The sequence below is a fragment of the Micropterus dolomieu genome, linkage group LG18, assembly GCF_021292245.1.
Source record: "Micropterus dolomieu isolate WLL.071019.BEF.003 ecotype Adirondacks linkage group LG18, ASM2129224v1, whole genome shotgun sequence".
Taxonomy (NCBI): domain Eukaryota; kingdom Metazoa; phylum Chordata; class Actinopteri; order Centrarchiformes; family Centrarchidae; genus Micropterus; species Micropterus dolomieu.
The window spans coordinates 19,721,165-19,743,242 of NC_060167.1; the positions used below are offsets into that span (position 1 = coordinate 19,721,165).

The following is a 22,078-nucleotide window of genomic DNA, read 5'->3' on the forward strand; positions in this document are numbered from 1 at the left end:
GAAACTAACAAAATAGCAAACAGAACAATAAGTGAACTTCTCCACTGCACTCAAATGTGGAGCTAACATTTAAAGGTATGCAAATGTTTACCTAAACACAATGTACAGCTAATAGGCACTGAAGGTGGATAGTTCCACTACACACAAAGTACAACAGACAGGCTATGCAGTCAATACCAGCGGCACACAAGTCAACAGGCGGTGACAAGCTGCCTGGAGCAACAGCTGGACTCTCCTTATGAGCCGGAGGTAATTAACGTGGTGATGAGCCATTGGTTGAGTGGAAAACAGAGGAACCAATGGGCGGTACAGATGTCAGCACCCCAGAAACCAGGAAGTAGGCGGGTCTTCATTCCCCAGGGACACAGCCTACTTGGTAGAGGTGAGACAGGGAAAAGAGGAAACACAAGGGTGACAGCGACAGCCGTGACAGGGTGCACAGGAATTGTTCTGATACTGTGAGTCAGAGATCAGCTGTTCATCAGAGTGATGGTTTGTGGGAAGAAACTGTTCCTGAGTCTGTTGGTTTTGGTGTACAGTGCTCTGTAGCACCTACAAGGGCGGAGAAGCTGGAACAGATTGTGTCTGGGATGCAATGGATCTGCAGTGATGTTTCCTGCCTGTTTCCTGTCCTGGGATGGAGGGCAGGTTGGCACCGATGATTTTTTTCTGCAGTCCTGACTGTCCGTTGTAGTCTGTCCTTGTCCTTTTTGGTGGCAGAGCCAAACCAGACAGTGATGGACGTGCAGAGAACAGACTGGATGATGGCTTTGTAAAAGTGGATCAGCAGCTCCTTAGGCAGGTTGAGCTTCCTGAGCTGGTGCAGGAAGTACATCCACTGCTGGGCCTTCTTGATGATAGAGTCAGTGTTGGGCTCCCACTTTAGGTCCTGGGGTATAGTGGATCCCACAAACCTGAAGGATTCCACAGCAGACACAGGGCTGTTGAGTATGGTGATGGGGGGGCAGAGTGGGGGGGGCTCCTCCTGAAGTCCATGGTCATCTCAACAGTTTTGAGCATGTTAAGCTCCAGGTTGTTCTGACCGCACCAGAGAGCCAGCTGATCAACCTCACTTCTGTAGGCCGACTCATCACCGTCCCGAATGCGGCCGATGACAGCTGCGTCGTCAGCAAACTTCAGGAGTTTGACAGATGGGTCTCCTGAGGTGCAGTCGTTGGTGTAGAGGGAGAAGAGCAGTGGGGAGAGCACACACCCCTGGGGGGCGCCAGTGCTGATAGTCCGGGTGCTGGATGTGATGTTCCCCAGCCTCACCTGCTGACTCCTGTCAGTCAGGAAGTTTGTGATCCTCTGACAGGTGGAGGCTGGCACAGTGAGCTGGGTGAGTTTGGTGCTGAGGATGTCCGGGATGATGATGTTGAATGCCGAGCTGAAGTCCACGAACAGGGTCCTTGCATATGTCCCTGGAGGGTCGAGGTGTTGCAGGATGTAATGCAGTCCCAAGTTGACTCCATCATCCACGGACCTGTTAGCCCTGTAGACAAACTGCACGGGGTCCAGCAAGGGGCCTGTAATGTCCTTCAGGTGGGCCAACACCAGTCTTTCAAAGGACTTCATGACTACAGATGTCAGGGCGACAGGCCTGTACTCATTTAGTCCAGAGATGGAGGGTTTTTTGGGGAACGGGATGATTGTGGCGCGTTTGAAGCAGGAGGGAACTTCACATAGCTCCAATGATCTGTTGAAGATCTGTGTGAAGATGGGGGTCTGCACAGATTTTCAGGCAGGATGGAGACACACTGGGGCAGGAGCCTTCCTGATCTTCTGCCTCTGGAAAGGCTGGCGCACATCGTCTGCACAGATCATGAGTGATGGTGAGGGGTCAGAGAGGGGTAAGTTAAAGACGGAACCAAACCGCAGCGCGCACGCTGCCTGTGTGAGTCCACGGTGATAAAACTCCTGAAGGGAGTTTTGTTAAAATTTTCTAATAAGTCTCCTGTTTCTTTGAAATACAAAAGTTACTTTGTGATTTATGTTTTTTTATACGTGTCTCCTTAGAATATTGTGTTTTTGGTCGGTAATTGTCATTCATGAGGTGGTTGCTATTGAAACCATGAGACCATTTCATTTTATAAGGACGGCAGCACTGGGTGTTGTTCATGTTGATTGTACCCTGTATATAATTCTCTTGTTTGGTCGTGTCTGCAAGCAACTGACAAAACATTTGCGGCCCACGTAACGGGGCCCTTACCCAGCCGTAGCCCTGGGGCGGCCGCCCTCAAGCATCCACGCTACCTCCGCTTATGGGTGTGACTGTGGGCTTTTCAAACCCACAGTAAAAGCCATTCAGCTTGTCAGCCAGTCGTTGATTACCAGCAGTGTTGGGGATGGTCTCCTGTGGTTAGTGTGTGTCTGCAGGCTTTTCCACACTGACGCAGGGTCGCTGGCTGCAAAGCAGGTTTCTAGCTTTCCAGCATAGCTGTAGGAAAACTCCCACGGTGAATAAAACGGTTTACAGTTTATGAAAAATATCACTGTGACATCTATACACCAGCCTTCTTTTATGTAGAGACAGAGTTTTCACTCCATTTTACACCATCTGTTCTAAGAAACCCAACAAACTGTGTCAGGTGTGGTGAACCTTTACACCTATAATTAACAGGTTATTCGTGTTTAACAGATGGTTCGCATTGGTTAAACATTGCCTCCTGTGGGCTATCGCATGTGGCTGAATAAGTTACAAAAACTGATGCTTATCTTCCTCATGTACACATGCAATGAAACACACATACTGTACCTTGGTAAATCTACAACAGTAGAAATAACAATGACAATCTGTTCTTGAGCAGGATCCTTCACTTATCCGCTGGTCTGTATTTTGCAAAAGCATCAAAATCAAATTGTTTCATGTGGATGGCCTTTAATTGAAATAATTAAAATATTTTATACAGTTTAATTTAGTGTATAAAGTCTTCAAGGAACTGCATTCCCTGTGTGCCAAACTACAGTAAATACTGTATTATTGGCTAAGTTAAGCAACATTTATTGCTTTTTTCATACATTTTCTTTACAACTTAATATACTTTTATATTTATAATTTAATATCAATTATTTCATATTGTTTCAAATGTTTTATGAGTATTATTTTATTTGTTTTAGATTGTATTGTATTTATTTGAGCTAATTTGTTGGTTGTTGTGTTTGTTTTTCCTTTAGTTATTACATCTTATGGAGATATTTTTATATAATCAGTATTATTTCATGTTATCCTATCCTTTGTTTAATCACTTTTTAATTTGATGGTTTACAATACATCGCAGTGACATTCTGGATTCAGTTTGTTACTTAATTCTAAAACTATATAACAGCCTTAATTAGATGTTGTGTTATGCATGTTATTTAAATACTTATTTTGTTTTGTTTTTTGTTATCAGGGATGGGTTATGGTAGTCAGGTGGTTGTCTTATACTCCAGTATCTATTACATCATTATATTGGCCTGGGCTTTCCTGTATCTCTTCTTCTCTTTCACCTCTGAACTTCCCTGGGCAAGTTGCAGAAACAGCTGGAACACAGGTAGGTCCCAGTATGTGATCTGACTGAATAAACACACATGGAAACAAACAAATAACTAGATTATTATTAATCTTTACTGCAATAATGATTTATTGCATTTACAATATTTCTTTTGTTATTGTGTTAGGTATCATTTGAGATTTAGGTATTAATCAGATTTAGGACACATTTGAGGGTCTGGTTTGGGATCTGGAGTGCAAAGTCCTGAGGTGCCAGGTTTGCCCTGCCTGGCATGGTGTTTAACTTCATGTTACTTAATGTACTTAAAGATCAGTTTAATGTTTACCCATCTTAAACTGATATTTTAGATGAACAAAGAGAAACTTTCCTCCTTCAGATACCACAAATTAGTATAAAATGTTATTTGAATCCACGTATTATTGTCATTACTTTAATATAGGCTATAAGGAAATGGCCATACACTTTATAAGTAAAAATAAACATTAAATTAAAGCTCCAAGCAGCGTTGGACGGGCCCTCGCACTTGTAGCGCACTGAGGTGTGAGTCGGGCGTTTTGCAGATTCTGGAGCTCTACCGGTGCCGCTGTGAATTTGCTACACACTTCGGATGTTGCACGCAGATGTTATACGTCACGTTCAGTTTCCTGTTCGGTGCGCTGTAGAGCCCTTGGCACTACGACTACAAATAAAAATTGGAGTGTCGATGTGTTCGGGGGGGCAGTTATCAAGCATGCAAAGTTTGGTACAGATTTGAGCATGTACAATTAAGATACGATGACTTCTCCTTTCACGGTGAAGCATGGAACTTCGCCACCCTGCCAAGGATATGCCGTTGAAGAAAAAGTCATGCGCTTTACAACATGACATCATCAATGTGAGATAGATAGATGTGGGAGATAGTTTTTAAGTAGATATAGCCAACTTGCAAAAAGTGGTTTTTCACAGCATAAACATAGTCACTTCCTGTTTCCAGCAGGTGGCGCCGTGACTACGGTTGAATTTTGGCTTGTAGATGTGTTCAGGGTGGGACTCTTTTCAAACATGTAAAGTTTGGTACAGATGTGAGCATGTTGAATGAAGTTACAACAACTTCCTGTTTCATGGTGATCATCATCGATTTTGGATGCCATGCCACAGGCATGCCGTTCCACGGAAACTCACCGTTTGTACAACTTTTAATCGTCAATAGGTTAAGAGTAGACAGCGAAAATCTGAAGTTGGTCTAATTCTCTAGGAGGAGGGATTAAGATCCATGAGGCTTTTTGGTACGTCTGGACATGATACACATGCCACAGAAAGTTTGTATATGTAGGTGAAACGTGCCGCGGGGGCTGCTTCGTTAAAGGTCACTTCCTGTTGCCAGCAGGTGGCCCTATGGCTTTGAGTGAATGTTGGCATGTGAATGTGTTCTGGTCGGGACTCTTATTATCTACATCAAACTTGGTGCAGATGTGAGCATGTATACTGAAGTTATTATAACTTCCTGTTTCTTGACGAATCGTCGATTTTCAAGGCCACGCCATGGGCATGCTCATGAATGAAAACTCACCGTTTGTACAACTTTTAATTGTCACTGGGTTTAGACTGCAAAGCAAAGATTTGAAGTTGATTGGACTAAATCCCCAGGAGGAGTTCGTACAAAGTGCAAAGCGTGTAAATCGCCAAAAATGACCATTAAATCCAAAATGGCCAACTTCCTGTTGGGTGTCGGGCATCACCCCAAGAGACTTTTTTGTAAGTCTGGACATGATACACGTACCACAGAAATGTTGTACACGTAGGTCAAACTTTGTCCAGGTGCTGCTCTGTAGGGGGCGCTTGCTCGCACCCGCCTGAATTATGTGCAAAGTTTGGTGAGTTTTCAAGTATGTTTAGCCCCCCTGGCACACTTCATGCTCAGGCCCTAATTAAATACATTAAATAAAATACGATCACAATTTACCCGCAGGAATAAAAAGAGATGTGGATATGCTAGGGGTCCAAGATATTACATTTTTATTCAACATGAGAATTATGCTAAAGGTTGAAGGTTTTTTACAAAGGAGGACTTTGATAATGTGTGTATACATCCTTGATTGTCTTGTTTAAAACATCCTGTGTTCCTCCACAACAGAGACCTGTGTGGAGTTTGATCGGAGGGCTGATCATTTGAATTGGACTGTAGCCACAAATTCAACTTCACCAGTGAGAGAGTTTTGGGAGTGAGTATGGAGTAATTCACGCATGACAATAAGCTCTGAAAATTAGTTGACAGTTATGAATTATAACTTGAAATGTGATTTGCAGGAGAAGAATTTTGAATGTCACAGGAAGTGTCCACGAGTTAGGCAGCATACGATGGGAGTTGGCTCTGTGTCTTCTGTTGTCCTGGATCATCTGTTACTTTTGTGTGTGGAGAGGAGTAAAGTCCACAGGAAAGGTAGGACAAAGTCTTTGGTATTTTGCATGTTGTATGCAAAGACTCTTCAACTGTTAAAGGACACTGTATTAGGAATGAGATAACAGTACTTTTAGCAGACACAATTCTCTTCTACTATGATGCATCTATCACTAGGCGAGGCAAGTTTATTTGTATAACACATTTCAACAACAAGAACATTCAAAGTTCTTTACATAAAATATAAAAGCAAAGCTCATAGGAAAATATAAAAAGTAATTTAAATTTAATGAAAAGGTAAATACAAAATAAATCAGAATCAGAAGGAGCTTTATTGTCAAGTAGTGTTTTACACAGACATTGCACACATATTGCAACAAAATATATAAATTGACAATATAAAAATATACAACAACAAAGATTAACAATTAACAACAAATATGTGCAATGTGCCAGGTTTTTGCATGATATGAAATGAAATTGTATTTACATGTGCAGAGACATATTATTTGAAAGGGGGGAGTGTCAGTGGGGGACCCGGGTCTTGTTAATGAGGCTAGCTGCAGACCGGAAGAAGCTGTTTTTGTGGTGAGAGGTTTTGGTCCTGATGGACTGCAGCCTCTTGCCAGAGGGGAGAGTCTGAAACAGTTTGTGTCCAGGGTGGGAGGGGTCAGCTCTTTCCTGCTAGCCTCAGAATCCTGGAGACGTACAGGTCCTGAAGTGATGGAAGATTGCAGCCAATCACCTTCTCTGCAGAGCGAATGATACGCTGCAGTCTGTCCCTGGCAGTGGCAGCAGCGTACCAGATGGTGATGGAGGAGGTGAGGATGGACTCAATGATGGCGGTGTAGAAGTGCACCATCATTGAAAAAAAACAAAAAATAACGAGATAAATCAGGACAGTAAAAGTTACAGTGCAGTGTAAGATACATTTGATTTAATCAAAGGCAGTGGCAAAAAGAAAAGTCTTCAGCCTTCAGTTAAAAGAACTAAGAGTTTCAGCAGACCTGCAGTTTTCTGGGAGTTTGTTCCAGATACTGTATATGGTGCATACAAACTGAATGCTGCTTCCCCCATTTTTAGTTTGACCCTGGGGACAGAAAACAGACCTCTCCCAGATGAGCCGAGAGGTCTGGATTGTTCATATGTAGCAGAAGATTAGAAATGTTTTTTGGCCCTAAACCATTCAGTGATTTATAAACCAACAACAGTATTTTAAAATCAATTCTTTGACAGACAGGAAGCCAGTGTAACGACCTCAGAACGGGAATGATGTGATCCATTTATACTTGTAAATGTGTGGGCAAGTTTTTCCAGGTCCTGCTGAGACATAAGTCCTTTAATTCTTGATATTTTCTTCAGGTGATAGTAGGCTGACTTTGTAATTGTCTTAATGTAGCTGTTGAAATTCAGGCGTGAGTCCATGAGTACACGAATATTTGTGGCTTGATCTGTGGTTTTTAACATTGCAGATTGAAGCAGAGCGCTGAATTTTAATTGTTGTTCCTTGGCTCCAAAAACAATTACTTCAGTTTTATCTTTGTTTAATTCAACAAAATTCTGGCACATCCAAGTATTGATTTTCTCAGTGGACTTACTCAGTGCTTGTATGGATCATAGTCCCCTGGTGATGTAGTTATGTAAATCTGATCCAGTCGAAGCATGTACATGTTAAACAGAACAGGCCCCAGAATGGAGCCTTGGGGAACTTGGGGAATTTTTGTAAGCTCAGATGTGTAATTACACAAAGTACTCCCTGTCCTTAAAGTAGGATTCAAAACAGTTTACAGTTTTTCTTAGTCGCTTTGGTAGATTTCTCGAATCATCCCTAACATTTGCAAAACAGTGTCTAAAGTCTGATACACATGTATAGAAAATGATTGACAGAGACTCTCTCTCTCTCTCTCTCTCTCTCTCTATTCAATTTCAATTCAAATTAGCTTTATTGGCATGAATGTGTAACAACAATGTTGCCAAAGCATCATACAAATTACATAAGAACAATCAACCCCATACATTTCATTAAACAAGTAATTAAAGTGTATGTGTGTTAAAAATATATATATATATTAAAAAATAAAATAAATAAAACAGTAAGTGTGTGTGTGTGTGTGTGTGTGTGTGTGTGTGTGTGTGTGTGTGTGTAAAAAATTAAAATATATTAAAAATTAAAATAAAATAAATAAATTGTCTCCACTTCATGGCATGAGGAGACATATTTTGCAGCAATTATTTGACATTTGGGCATTTCTCCCAGTATATAGGGGAGTTTCTGTGTGTCTGATAGAAATTTGAATTCAGGGTATATTTGGGAAATGTTTGTGTTTTGGTCTTAGTTTTTTATATTTAGGGCATGAGGTTAGAAAGTGCAGCTCTGTCTCTACCTGTCCTGTGTCACACTGGGAGCAGAGTCTCTCCTCTTGTGGTAGCCAGCTCTGTCTGTGGCGACCCTTTTCTATGGCCAGGCTGTGTTCACTCAGTCTGCATGTTGTCAACATTTTTCTTAGTTCAGGACATTTTATTGTGCTCAGGTAATTTGCCAGTGTGAATTCTCTCTCTCTCTCTCTGACAATTTTTAAAAGATCTGAGGCCATGCAAAAAGCTTTTGACAGATTTCTGATGTTTTGTGGCCTCCAGGTTTTTATGTGTGTTAGGATCAAATTGTGTCATGCTAGTTGAATTGATTTAATTGAAGTGGACAACACATATCCTGTACCTCATATGGAGGCACTTTCAGCTTAGTGGGTGCAATGGAATAAATATCATTTTTAAATTTATTCCATTGCACCCACCCAACCAAATTATCTACAAGCTCAATGACTGAGACCCATTAGAGGGTGGTTGAGGAAGAGAAAGCCTGAAAAAATATTTCACTGGTGTTTTCAGTAAAATTCCATTTTGTGATTACCTCTGTTTTAACATTTGTGTGTATTGAGATAGCGCTCTTAAAGAAAACACAGGAATAATCAGAAAGAGCAACATCAGTCACCACAGCCTTTAAAATGTTAAGACCCTTGGAGATAATTAGATCAAGAGTGTGCCCCTTATTGTGTGTGGGCTCCATCACATGCAGAGTCAGTCCATAGTTATCAAGAATACTACACAGTTCTTTAGTCCTTCTGTTCTGGGGGTTGTCAGCATGCATGTTACAGTCAAAAACAATACAGATTAAAGACAGCAGTTTAGCAAAGTCATCAAAAAAGGTTGCACAGTATTTAGTTGGCATGCAGATATTTACAAATATAGCTTGATAAGAGGAATTCAACTGAAGAGCCATATATTCAAAAGAAAATATTTAACATTTCCATAAGACATCTTCTTGCCGGGAGACATATTTTTTATGTACTCTAGCTTCGCTCATAAAACTAAAATTGGGAGGGTTAGATTCGATAAGAACAGCTGCACTGTTATCTTGATCTAACCGAGTTTCAGTTAAAAACATAAAATTAAGATTGTGCTGGATGAGAAAATCAGTGATGAAAAATGATTTTCCTTCCAAAGACCTGATGTTTAATAAAGCTATACTTAGAGTGTGAAAAGCATTATCGGCCTGCAACAGGCTGTGTCTGACGAGGAATTGAATTGAAATTTGCTAAATATGTTGAGTGCTTCCTGTTTCTTAGCAGAATCACCATTCTTTTTCTGTTACCTTTAAAGACTGCAGTTTAGAAAGCTGCGATTAGTTTGATTAATATTGAGATCACCATTATTTATTTAACACGATTACTCGTTGACTTATTTTTGACATCTTTTTATTGAACTTGCTTACACTTTTTAAAAAGTATTATTAAAATTATTATAAATGCATTACCCCAAAATCCCAAATAGCCCATAAAAATGGAAAAATAGAATAGAAATAGTGATCAAACATTATAACTTTAAACAGCATCTAGAAAATGACAGCAACGTAGTGCTCTTTATGTGTGTGTGTGTGTGTGTGTGTGTGTGTGTGTGTGTGTGTGTGTGTGTGTGTGTGTATACACTGAGTGGATCAGAGTAGGTGACAGGTAAACTATTTAAATTAACGACTTCTTGTTACATTACATAATGCTGAAATTCAACCGTGGTGTCCTGTCTAGAGATGCAGTTACTTAAACCAACAGTGATCAGAAAAGTATAAATCGGTATGACTGTAGGAGATGTGGATCAGAAGTACAGACCAGGTAAATAGACCCGGTGAATCCGCACAGGTAGTTGTTAGTGAGGGTGGTGGAGACTCTTCCTCTTGGCTCTGATGTCTCACATGATCTAAACTCTCTTCAGGTGGGGGCTGAGGTGGTTCTCCTTCAAGGTGTCTGACGTGTTGTGTTATGTCTTGTTCTTGTTTTGTTTCCTCTTGTCCTTGGCATGGGGAACAGATGAGTAACATAAGAGTTTGAGCTAAAAAATATTTACTCCTGACTTGTTAAGTCCATCTGCCTTAGAAAGATGTCTGTTGTACAAGACAAAGTTGAAGTTGTCAATAAAGTGGACTGAATGGACAAACATGCAGTTGAGCCATGTGTTCAGTGACAACAATCTGCTGAATCTCTCAACTCTTCTGACTGGTGGTAGAGGGCCTCTGATAACACCTCAGCATTCAGAGAGCTGATTGTGTTCAACAGATCAATATAATGCACATGCTTCTTACATCTTTTACAACAAGGTCACCCACAGTCAGAGTTTGAGGCCCAGACATTAGTTTTCACTGTGGCCTGTTTTTTTGGGTCCATGGTAAAGTAGTGTTGTACCCACATAGTCCATTCAATTCCACATTCACTACTACTAAATGGTGGATTTCGGTTTCCAGCTCTACAATTTTCTGTAGATGTTTGTGGAAGACATTCGTGGAGAAGGGGGGCATCTTGCTGCTAATTAGCGTTAGTTACAACGTTTCCAGTCACTGCAGTATGCTGTTGGTAGGCTGTACTTATGTAGTATTGAGATCATAAAAGTGTTAAAAATATGAAAATAGCTTACTTTATCTGAATAAATTACAGTCCCACTGCTCCTAATTTCTAGCAGGAAAAAAATAGAATATCAGAAAAAGAAGAAGGCGAGAGCAAGCAGCAAAGCGTCTGCAAACTAAACTCCTCAACTCAAATTCTGCTATGGGGACCTCCTACCTTACTCGTGAGCCATGTAAACAATTTGCCATTGCTGCACATTTACACCTGACACCCCAGCGTTCTTACTACAATCCTCCCTTATTTAACAGTCTGTCTATGTAATAAGCCTGAATGGAAACCTCTTGTAGACTTGTCTTTAGGTTAAGTAAAATCCAGCGCTGGATGAATAGACTTTAAGCATAGCCCCTGCAAATTATAGATAACATAATACTTGCTAGATATTAATGTTATCAGCTCCATCAGGTTTCCTTTAATTCATTTCAAATGTAAAATACCATTTGGACTTTGACACTAATTATTTTTTGAGATATGTGCATCCAAATTGCCCAGTCAGCCCAGCTGCTCAACATTTTAATAGTCAATAGTCAATGCCAATTCATTGCTTTCCATCTTGCATTCGTCCAGAGTTGTAACCTTGACTGAGAGATGGATAATCACTGTCTTGTTTTAAAATTATGGGTGCCTATGAGGAGTGCCATCACATCTGTGTATTTTCTTTGCTGGTCCTCACAGAGAGTTCCATTTTGTGCAAACACATATAAACGCATGTTCACATGCAACACGTTTATCTTTTCTGAGATGCGGTTTATAAACACTGTTGCCTGTATTTGTTTATCAAACATAATAAATAGGAGCATTTTACTCCAACACTGGTCTTGCACAAAGTCTGACAAGCAACCAAGGCACAGACAGACTAAGAGATGCACTGCAGCTAGCTCATTAACTGGTGTTATTTTCTGACATCAGACTTTGAGAGGAGAGAACCCAAGTTTACCTGATTGTTGTTCCCTCAATTCACTCTCATTAAGTTTGTATTTCTCTTCTTGTTCCCAGAAGAATAGACCCTCTTCATCCTCTCACCAAAGTCGTAAACACTGACACTTGCTTTGACATGAATGTGAGGTGGGACCTTGCTTAATTTGCAGGGCCCTACGCAATGTGTGTAGTGAGCATATGACCTCCCGGCTCTGTACAGGCATCACATGAGTGAGAAACAGTGTTAAGAGTGAGGCAGCCACGACATGGTTTTATTATCATTCCTCAATATATACAGGTATACATAAGATATATGGTCCCCAGGACCATGGTGCAGAAAAAAACAATGCAAAATTAACACAGTGCAGGACAATAAATTAAATAATTTCAATACAATGGTAAAGACATATACAAGGAAAGACAATAGAAACGACAAGACAAAACATGATAAGTGTCCATAATTAAAGAGTCCAAAAAGTGTTAACAGCAGCAACAATTGTAATTAAAGGACTTTTTTACATTTTTTACAGTATTTTTTATAAAGGTCTTCTTCTATTGACTGTACCTGTAATTGTCATTCAATAATAAATATTTCATAGTAACATATGCTACACTGTATAGGACACAAACAGACCTGTATAAAACAGTTCAATCACGAAAAACTTGACTGAGTGAACAACAACAATTTGTTAAATTGTGATACACTGAATGTGAGAATGTGAAAAGTATTTGGCGATTAATCATCGCATTATTTAATGGGGGTGGTAAAGCCATGGAGGTATAGTTTCTGATATCATGGAAATGTCATTATGGGTCTATGAAAAGTCATGGAAACGTTTTGAAATGTTGTCCATTGCTAAACTAAGAAGGTGAACATGGATACCTGCATGTTAGCATTGTCATTGTTAGCATTGGAATCTCTTAATTTAAAGCTATGTTTTCTTAATAATGAAAGTTCATGCACCTTTAGGCTTTGGGGTACTAAACTGTGTTTCCTGTACCTTCTCAGACAGAATCCAGTATAAGTTAGGTTTTATTTATTATGTGATATGTGCTAAGTACAAGTGAAATAAAGCAAACATTGCCCTCATATACCCTCACCATGGCTCTTCCACAGGTAGTTTACTTTACTGCAACATTTCCATATGTGATGCTGGTGGTGTTGCTTGTTCGTGGACTCACGTTGCCTGGGGCCTTAGATGGGATCAAGTTTTACCTCTACCCAGATCCATCCCGCCTCAGTGATCCACAGGTATGAGCAGATTTCACTTCTTTAACAATGTGTGGCTTTGCTGAACCTACCTCCTTTTCAAAAACAGCTGTTTATTTGAAGTTTCCAAAGATATAAAGCTGAATTATACAGAAATGTGTATAAATGTGTTGGGTTTTATCAAAAAGCTTAAATTAAGGGCTGGAATAAACATGTCTAGAAGTTTAGTGTAATACCTATTATAAACACGCAGATACTTTGGGGGTGAAATCAGAGTTCAGGAGGTTGGGCAGGCTTTGCTGTTGTCACTTACGTCAACAGCTGTGTAAAAACTATGGCAAATGTTCATGAGGTGGTTCTGTCTAGATTCACTGCAGAGTGCAACACACAGTTAAAGCCTCTCATGCAATTTATTGTAGATAAAAGCACGCCATTTATTTGTCTTTCAGGTGTGGATGGATGCTGGCACACAAATATTTTATTCCTATGCTATTTGCATTGGGTGTCTAACTGCACTTGGCAGTTATAATAAGTACAACAATAACTGTTACAAGTAAGTTTGATATAATATCTATTTTGTGTTTCAGGTACCAAACACACACAAAAAGAAAGAACACATTCCAACAATGTAAATGCTCTGTATAGCAGCTTTCTAGTGTTTGCGATCACTCAAAGCACTTTTACAATAAATACCATTCACACACTGAGCCTAAGTGCTCAAACACAAACTACACTGGTGAAACAGCAACCAGGGGTTCCTCCAGCCAGGGGGAGCTGGGATTGAACCACCAATCTTTTGATTAACAGGCAACTCACTCTATTCCTGAGCCACAGACACCCCTACCCTGATAGCAACTTCAGCAGGCCAGTGATTTTAAAAAAGCACAACAGTTCAAGACAAGAATCATACAAAAGTATACAAAAATGACAAATTCGTTATTACATGTGATACAGACCTACATTTCCACATACACCTACATACACCTACACCTTATGTCAGAATGTAAATGTTTCCGAGCGTCACCGCTTAAGATACACAAGACTTTCTGAGACGTTTCCCAGAACATCTGAGCCTCTTCAATGCCCGTTTTAGGCAACATATTTTGGAGTAGTTTATACAAAAGGAACCCCATTATGTTGAATTTTAGTTTCGTCCAAAGAGATTATAATATTCAGGAGTCATGCCAAACATTTAACCAGCCTTTATAGGCCAGTTTAGGGTGTGAGTTCACAACTACGGAAAGAAAAATGTGATGTGATATGTTTTATACATTTAATACAAAACAAATTAGTATAATTTTTTTTTTTTTGTTTTTAGGGACTGTTTGTACTTGTGCCTTTTGAACAGCGGGACCAGTTTTGTAGCTGGCTTTGCCATCTTCTCTGCACTTGGATTCATGGCATATGAGCAGAACACAGACATATCAAAAGTGGCACAGTCAGGTAAAAACAAAAAATGTTTTGATAAGAGCATAAATCAAAGATTTAATGAACCATTAACTTAATGAGCATTGTAGTTTCAGGCCATAAAAGTGAAATATTTTGACTCAACAGCAGAAAAATAATAAATGTCCATTATTTCTTTTGGCTACCTCATTCTCACTGCAGGTCCTGGCTTGGCGTTCATTGCCTACCCTCGAGCAGTCGCCATGATGCCATTTCCTCAGCTCTGGGCGATATTCTTTTTCATTATGATCATCCTGCTGGGACTGGACAGTGAGGTGAGCTGACTCTCTTTAGAAGTGAGACAACCAGTAAAGCAGTTTTGTTTCTCTCTTGAATAACAATATGTATTTAAGGATCATGAAATAAAATTATGAATGAATTTTGTTCAACAAAGGATACAGTAATAAAAATGGGTTGCATTTGCAATGTGCCATTTGTGATGCATACATTGCATAACATGCTTTATGAACTTGTAGATTTGGCTTTTGATCTTCAGCCCTTGGTTGTCTCTCAGATAAAAGCGGATCAATTTATAGTTTTGGTCCTGTTTTTTTCTATGTCTCTGTGTTAGTTTCCAGAATACCTCAAAAACTAGACAACAGATTTCATTGCATTTAGATAAGTTCAGCAATGAGCCACGGAATGAGTACTTGTGTCTTGGTGTGGATTCAGATCAAGGTTCCGGACATTTTGATAATTATTAATTGTAATGAACTAATGAACTAACTAATATGACAAAATCTGGCTCATGTATCACATGACGTTTTGTCACTTTGTGTATTGTGATGCAGATCCGGATCTGAATGCAAATATAAATTAATTATTACATGTGCTGCATAGTGGTGGAAAGTAACTAAGTACATATTCTCTAGTACCAAATTTACGTACAACTTTGTTAGACTTGTACTTGTACTTGAGTATTTCCTCTTCTACTGCACTACAATTTACAATAAAAACTAACTATAAGATTATAAAAGACAATCTATTGTTAAAGATTAAACCAGTGGTTCCTGCTTGTCTATCATTCTGGCTTGTGACAAAAGCATTGTTTAGCTGGGGCATGTTGTCACATTTCAGATTAGTAAGTTAGCGGCACCAAAGACACATTTCCTCTCTAAACGTATACAATCCAATATTTCACAAAGACAGAAAATGATTACAGTTTTAGTCTGAAAAATGAATACTATTTATATTTCTTTCCTCTCTCATTAATCATCTCCCGACCCCTCAGATTTATCTTGTGACCCTTTGGACCCCAAGGTTGGACTGGACTAAACAACCTAACTATATATAAGATAATGTGGTTGACATAGTGCACAATCAATAATTTTACTTTGATACTTTAAGTACTTGTAGCTGATAATACTTCTGTACTTTTACTTAAGTGGGATTTGGAATGCAGGACTTGTGATGGAGTATTTTTACATTGTTGCATTGGTACTTTTACTTAAGTATGGCACCTGAGTACTTCCTCCATTATTGTCTAACTGGGATCTCTGTGTTTCAGTTTGTAGGTCTGGAAGCTTTCGTAACAACAATTTCTGACATGAATCCTGCCTTCTTCCACGTTGGCCATCGACGCAAACTTCTTCTGCTTGCCGTTTGTGTTGTTAGTTTCTTCATTGGCCTTGTGATGGTTACAGAAGTAAGATCATATTAAAACGTCACATCACTTATTTTACTACAACCTTTTTTTCTTATGTGAAAAGACCATAACACAACAGCTAATTGAGGTCACATCTCACGCACAGGGAGGACTGTACATTTTCCAGTTGTTTGACTACTACGCCTGCAGTGGGATGACTCTACTTCTCTTTGCCACAGGGCAGTCTGTGTGCATTGGATGGATTTACGGCGAGTTAATGGAAAATAGTTATGTCCTTGGTTTTTTCACTGTGTTGCTGAATTCACTCACCAAAGTGTTTCCATGTACTTACAGGTGCTGACCGGTTTTATGAAAACATAGATGGCATGATTGGATACAGGCCGTTCCCCCTGATTAAGTATTGTCTGAAATATTTGACTCCAGTAATATGCATGGTGAGTTGCAGTAAGTAAGTTCACTCACTCAGTTTAAATGCCAATTGACCATTAGCTAAGCTCTGCCCCCTTAGTTAGTGTTGCTACAGTACATATGAAACAGTGACAGATTTACCACTTGAAAATCAATCTTTTGTGAGAGAATGATTCCTTGATTTGAGACACAAGTCGACACAAGGAGGCAAGTTATTTCTAAAGCCTGGTCATTGATTTTGCTGGCTGAAATTACTTAAACTGTTGCTGGAAGATTTTACCTGTAGCTAGCTGTTGAGAATAAACTAGCATTAGCTCCACAAGTGAGTTGAAAATGCCATCTCCAGCTGACATTTCAGGTTACAGGTTTCCTTTAACAAGTCACCCATATCATTTACATGTTGATTTTATAAATTGTCTTCCCAAGACTTGAACTGCTTTCTCCATGACTATTTTCAGGGAACGTTTGTCTTCTCCTTGGTCAAATACACTCCTCTGAAGTTCAACAACACAACTGAGTATCCATGGTGGGGCTATGCTCTTGGCTGGTGGTTTACTCTATCCTCTACACTCATGATCCCTCTCGTGATGCTGTACAAAGTGAGCACCACTCCCGGTACACTGCGACAGGTAAGCTATTTGCGTTTATAAATAGGTCAACATGTTCCCAAAAAGCTTTGTGTTTTGTGTTTTTTTTTATTAAAACCTATATTCTTCTTTGTTAGAGGATGTCCATCTTATGTACTCCAGCTGAAGACATTTCATTGAACAAAATAGAGAAGAAATCACTTGAAATGCTGAACAGGACCTCATCTCCTGACAGCATGGTGTCCTAGAGACAAACTGTCAGCGTCAGATACCTGAAACACCAGGAGGCATCAAATCAAAAGACCTCAATCCAGGGTTCCGACTCTAAATTCCTGTAAAACCAGTGGTTCGCAGTCTTTTTGGGGTTTGTCCAATTAAAATAATGTCTACTTGTGACTTCATCACAGGTATAGTATTTGGGTGTGACCAGTTTAACAAAAAACTAATTTTTGTTTCAATACTTGCCTAAAATTATCCATCCAAAAAATCAAAACTTAAAGTCGGAATAAAAACATAATTTTGTGCAGCAGTTATATCTGCTTTCCTATCCAACAATCTTGTGACCCTTCAGATTTAACCTGCGACCCTTGAGTGGGTCCCCACACACTGCAGTGAAGGTATAGCTTTAAATGTATCATGATATCACTGAATGCTGACTCAACAGAAACATTTTTCAAGAATATGGTAAAGAGAATCTAAGCTCAAAGGTCCACTTACAGTACAGGGAACGCTGACAGCACTGACAGCTAGAGAGTAGGGCTGCAACTAATGATTATTTTCATAATCAATGAATCTAGCTATTGTTTTTCAAGCGATTCTGGAAGGTGAAGCCAGGGCAGAAGTGCCTTAAATCTGCATTCTTTCTGATGGCCAACAGGGGGCAACGGCACTTGACCTGTCAGTCAGGATAGTGAATCGTATCCCCTCCAATGTGTATATTTAACCAGCCTTGAACTTGTTTTTGAGTGCTGTTGGGTTTTTGTTTGGTTGAACTAAAAGACACTAAGTAGTAAGTAAGCCTGTTTTTCACTAGCCAAAATTAGCATCCAAATTAATAAAGCAGTTAACGTGAATTACGGATGCACTCTGCCTGACCAAGCTAGCTTGCGCCACCCTCTCGTTCAAATATGGTCACTCATGGTTCCAAAAAAAACAAGATGGCGACGGCCAAAACAGCGATGTCACAGTGGCTATGTCCACTTCTTTTAAACAATCTATGAGGGACGTCTTCAGATGTCTTGTTTTGTCCAGATAAAGAGTCAACAACCCAAAGACATGTTTGAAGTTTTTGCTTGATAAATATACTTAAATAATTAATTGATTGCTGATAAATATTGATTAATCTCATAATTGTGTCAACACTTACAGCAAGTGGACCTTAAAACATATTATCTTTATGACCCAAAGGTCATGATGAAAGAACATACATGCTAACCTGCTGAATAGTCAATCAAAAGTATTTTTAACAATGTTATATAGATTCTATTTTTATTGTAGCTCCAACTTTAAAGATACAATGTGTTATATCTGGCCGTGCCGTGTTGTCTTTATATTAACGTCATAAATTAAGCCTTTTATGACTTCCTGGATTAGCGGACATCGCTTCTTTTGCCACAATGGCGTGAAAAAGACCATCACTTGTGTGATGATCTGATAGACACAACTGACAAATATGTGGAATAAGTCCACGTCCCCTCATGTTGGACAGTGGGCAGACTGGACAGTGACTCAATATCACATCTCAAGGACAGGACAGGGCTAGTTGGTTAGCATGCTAACTTCAGTAGATATCTCTGCAACATAATACAAAGACTTTGTCTATGACATGACATCAGAGCTGTTACTACTTCACTTTCCGTTCATTTTAGAAAATTCTGGCTATATACACATTATATTACACATTGTACCTTTAAGCTTGATTAATTATAGTTTTTGTACAAAATACTAATTTATCAACTTTTTTGTTTTTATTTCATATACCATTGAGATTTGTGGCAACAGTTCCTTGTATTACACATAAATGCTGTAAAATGACATTTTGTACATTAAAGGATCAATCAAAAAATGTTTTTTAAAAGAAAATGTCTGTTTTCGAAACAAATAATGGCAGAAATCATGTGAATTCATGTTTAAACTGACAGTGTGACATTTTGTCAATTGTTTTTACCCATTGTTAACATTGTTAATAAATACATCGCAAACAGTAAGCTAATATGTTATTAATGAAAATGTTTGTATGATTGAATGAATCATGGGATTGGAATATAAAAAGTTGATTTCCTTATTTTGTTGTGATTTGATTTCTTTTTAATGTGATTAATGTGATCATTTTAGATCATTAAAACCATTGCCAAATTACCATTACTTTTATATTTTAATAGTAATTCGGCAATAATTCATAAATTATTTGATTTGCTACACAGATCCAGATCCTTTTTTTTCTGGATGGTGACGTGTAAAGAGCCCAATAAAGGACCGTTGTGTCCTTGAATGCATCAACACAAGAAAGTTTTCAAATAATTTCCTACAAAGCTGCAATACCACACATCAAAAACTAACAAAACAACAACAACTCAGCATACAATCTGTTGAATAGTTCTGCAGCTTTCTTTTGATCGGATCACATGAGCTTCATCAGCAGATGGTTTGTCCAGTTGTCAAAGAATTGTAGATGTTCAAATTTCCATATTTCTTGAGCACTTCCTGTATGTTTGCTTAGGTTCAAAGTTCATTCTTGACCTTGTAAACAGCAGTTCTGGAGCTTTCAATCATATCACATGATCTTCATTCTTAGATGTAAAGCTATTCACAAGAAGAAAGAAAATGTATTTGAACATCAACAATTCTATTATAACCTGTCCACCTGCTGATGAAAATCATGTAATATAACCAAAACCTTGAGAATAGTAAGTGGTAAGATTGTTTAAGTGCTGTTTCCAAACTTTCCAAAAATTAGATTAATTCATTTTGACAAAACATAAATATTAAAAAGGTTATAACTGATATTTTTGTAATAACAATGTATCAAATGACAAAATGAAAACAACTTTACAATGTGAACTGTGAGAATGATCGCCTGACTCTGCAGCTCCCCTCAGCTTTACTAAGCTTTATACTGAGTTTCAGCTCATTGTTAGGTGTCCAGGCTGTAAATGTTTTGCTTCACTCGCTCTTAGAGTATTGTTTTTGTATGCAGCAGTGAACTGCTTTCAGCGAAAAAGTTCTAAAAACACACTACCTGCACTACCTGCTCAGCAGGGACGTCACTAGGATTGAAAGACGTCTTAGTTTGCATAGAACTACCAGTTTTTTCCCAATAAGTTATACAGCCTATTACAATATACATTTCAACGTTTAATGCTGTAAATAAACATGTAAAAAGAATAAAACTTTCAATAAATTTTTTTTAAAGTGCATAAATAAATCCAAAATTATAACCCTAACCCTGGGTCGTCAGTGCGCATGTGTAGGCGTAACGCGCGTGTGTGTGTGTGTGTGTGTGTGTGTGTGTGCGTGGTGGCGGAGGAGGAACACTTGCTGAAGAGACTGAGACCCGGCTTCACTGGTGTTGTGCTGAGTTGTCCGCACATCGTGGGACTTTCGGATAATTTAGCACCATTGATGAACCACACAAAGAATATTTTATCGTTTTATAATTCAATAGCCGGCTTCTTGAAATAGACCCGTGAGGAACCGCGACGTGCATGTAGTTGTCGGCACAAGACCAGTGGATCTGGAAATTTACAGTGTAAGTTGAATGAATAGAGACTGCAGCTCTGTAGCTTTTCAAGATTAAAGCGGAGCTACTGTGTGTAACCCCCAACATTTTGTCCTTAAATACTACATAAATGTCTCACTGTCATAAAGGTCTAGGAACACTAAACTCTGATCTTGGTAGGCATGTTTCCACAGTAGAGGAAGCTCATATTAAAGGCTAGCAGTATCAACAGATAGAAAACCAAAAACAATAATACAACCAACATGATTGGTACATCTGTTTATTGAGGATGTCTACAAATGTTACATATAAAATGAATAAAACAGAATAAAATACCACAAAAAAAAAAAAATATGTGGGCAAGGATCTAACATAATACTTTGGACTAACATGAATAAAATGCTTATTTTTAAAAGATTATACAATTATTTAGATTAAAAACGTTATACAGCTGCAATGAATACTTTTATTTAAAGAAATAATTGTTATTTGTTATTTGTCCAATAACATAATAACTTCAACTTTTGCTGCACTGAGCTGTGATTACCTACCTGCTGCTTTTGCTGCGCCATTACTTTGTCATTGTCTTCTTCTTCTGCTTCAAATCCCGCCTTCTTGTCTGATGAACTTCATGTCACGCAACATGACTTACATTCCGCAAAAACAACAGACATATTCTCTTCTTCGATTTTTCCTCTGTTGAACAAAAGTTACTGTAATGTTATTTTTAGAACACATAAAAGCTGCATGGGGGGATTTACTTAGGCCAGACTATGCTCCTGCTGAGTTTTTCTGTAGGCTACGACTTAAATGCTATCTGTCTACTCATGTCAATGGGTGATAAAAGTAATACAACAACCCCTAACCCTAACCCTATTGTTGGAAGAAAAGAAAACAGCCCACTTTTTCTTAGACCTGTAGACCTCAGAATTAGCTACCCAAACAAAAACAAAAAATCTAAATCTAATAATTACTTTTGGTAATATTATTTGGGTGGGGCCTAACAATGTCCATGCAGCTCAACAACAAACAGCAGACAGCCACAGATAGAGCCTAGCTAGAGAACATAGTGCAGCATTTAGCAGCTGAAGAGCCAGATAATTCCTTCAAGATTTGGTACAGACCGAAAACGAGAGAGAATCTTAGACTTCACCAGGTGGACAGAAACTTGACTCCAAATTAATGATAGTGTTGTTCCGTAACTGCTGGATGTTTAAATAAGCATCTGTTATCAAGTTCATCATGACGACTTAAAAAGTGATATGTCATTGCAGGGCTGGCCCGTGGCATAGGCGACATAGGCGACTCAGCACGAACAAACTCCGCCCAGCTGATGCGACACCAGCGTATGTTATGATAGTACCCAAG

At 38.9% G+C, this 22,078-nt stretch overlaps 1 protein-coding gene across 2 annotated transcripts in view; it reads left to right on the forward strand.

Annotated features, from left to right (window-relative positions):
* The window catches only part of LOC123987008 (sodium- and chloride-dependent GABA transporter 2-like), a 42,447-nt gene extending 23,171 nt beyond the window's left edge, over positions 1–19,276 (forward strand). For both annotated transcript variants that reach the window (XM_046075510.1, XM_046075511.1), the window contains exons 4-15: positions 3,393–3,533; positions 5,608–5,695; positions 5,781–5,913; positions 12,853–12,987; positions 13,395–13,498; positions 14,264–14,388; positions 14,554–14,666; positions 15,899–16,036; positions 16,143–16,245; positions 16,331–16,431; positions 16,864–17,034; positions 17,130–19,276. In XM_046075510.1, the coding sequence (XP_045931466.1) occupies positions 3,393–3,533; positions 5,608–5,695; positions 5,781–5,913; positions 12,853–12,987; positions 13,395–13,498; positions 14,264–14,388; positions 14,554–14,666; positions 15,899–16,036; positions 16,143–16,245; positions 16,331–16,431; positions 16,864–17,034; positions 17,130–17,240 (1,463 nt within the window). In that variant the 3' untranslated portion in view covers positions 17,241–19,276. The remainder of the gene's footprint in view (positions 1–3,392; positions 3,534–5,607; positions 5,696–5,780; positions 5,914–12,852; positions 12,988–13,394; positions 13,499–14,263; positions 14,389–14,553; positions 14,667–15,898; positions 16,037–16,142; positions 16,246–16,330; positions 16,432–16,863; positions 17,035–17,129) is intronic.
* The last annotated feature ends 2,802 nt before the right edge of the window (positions 19,277–22,078 follow it).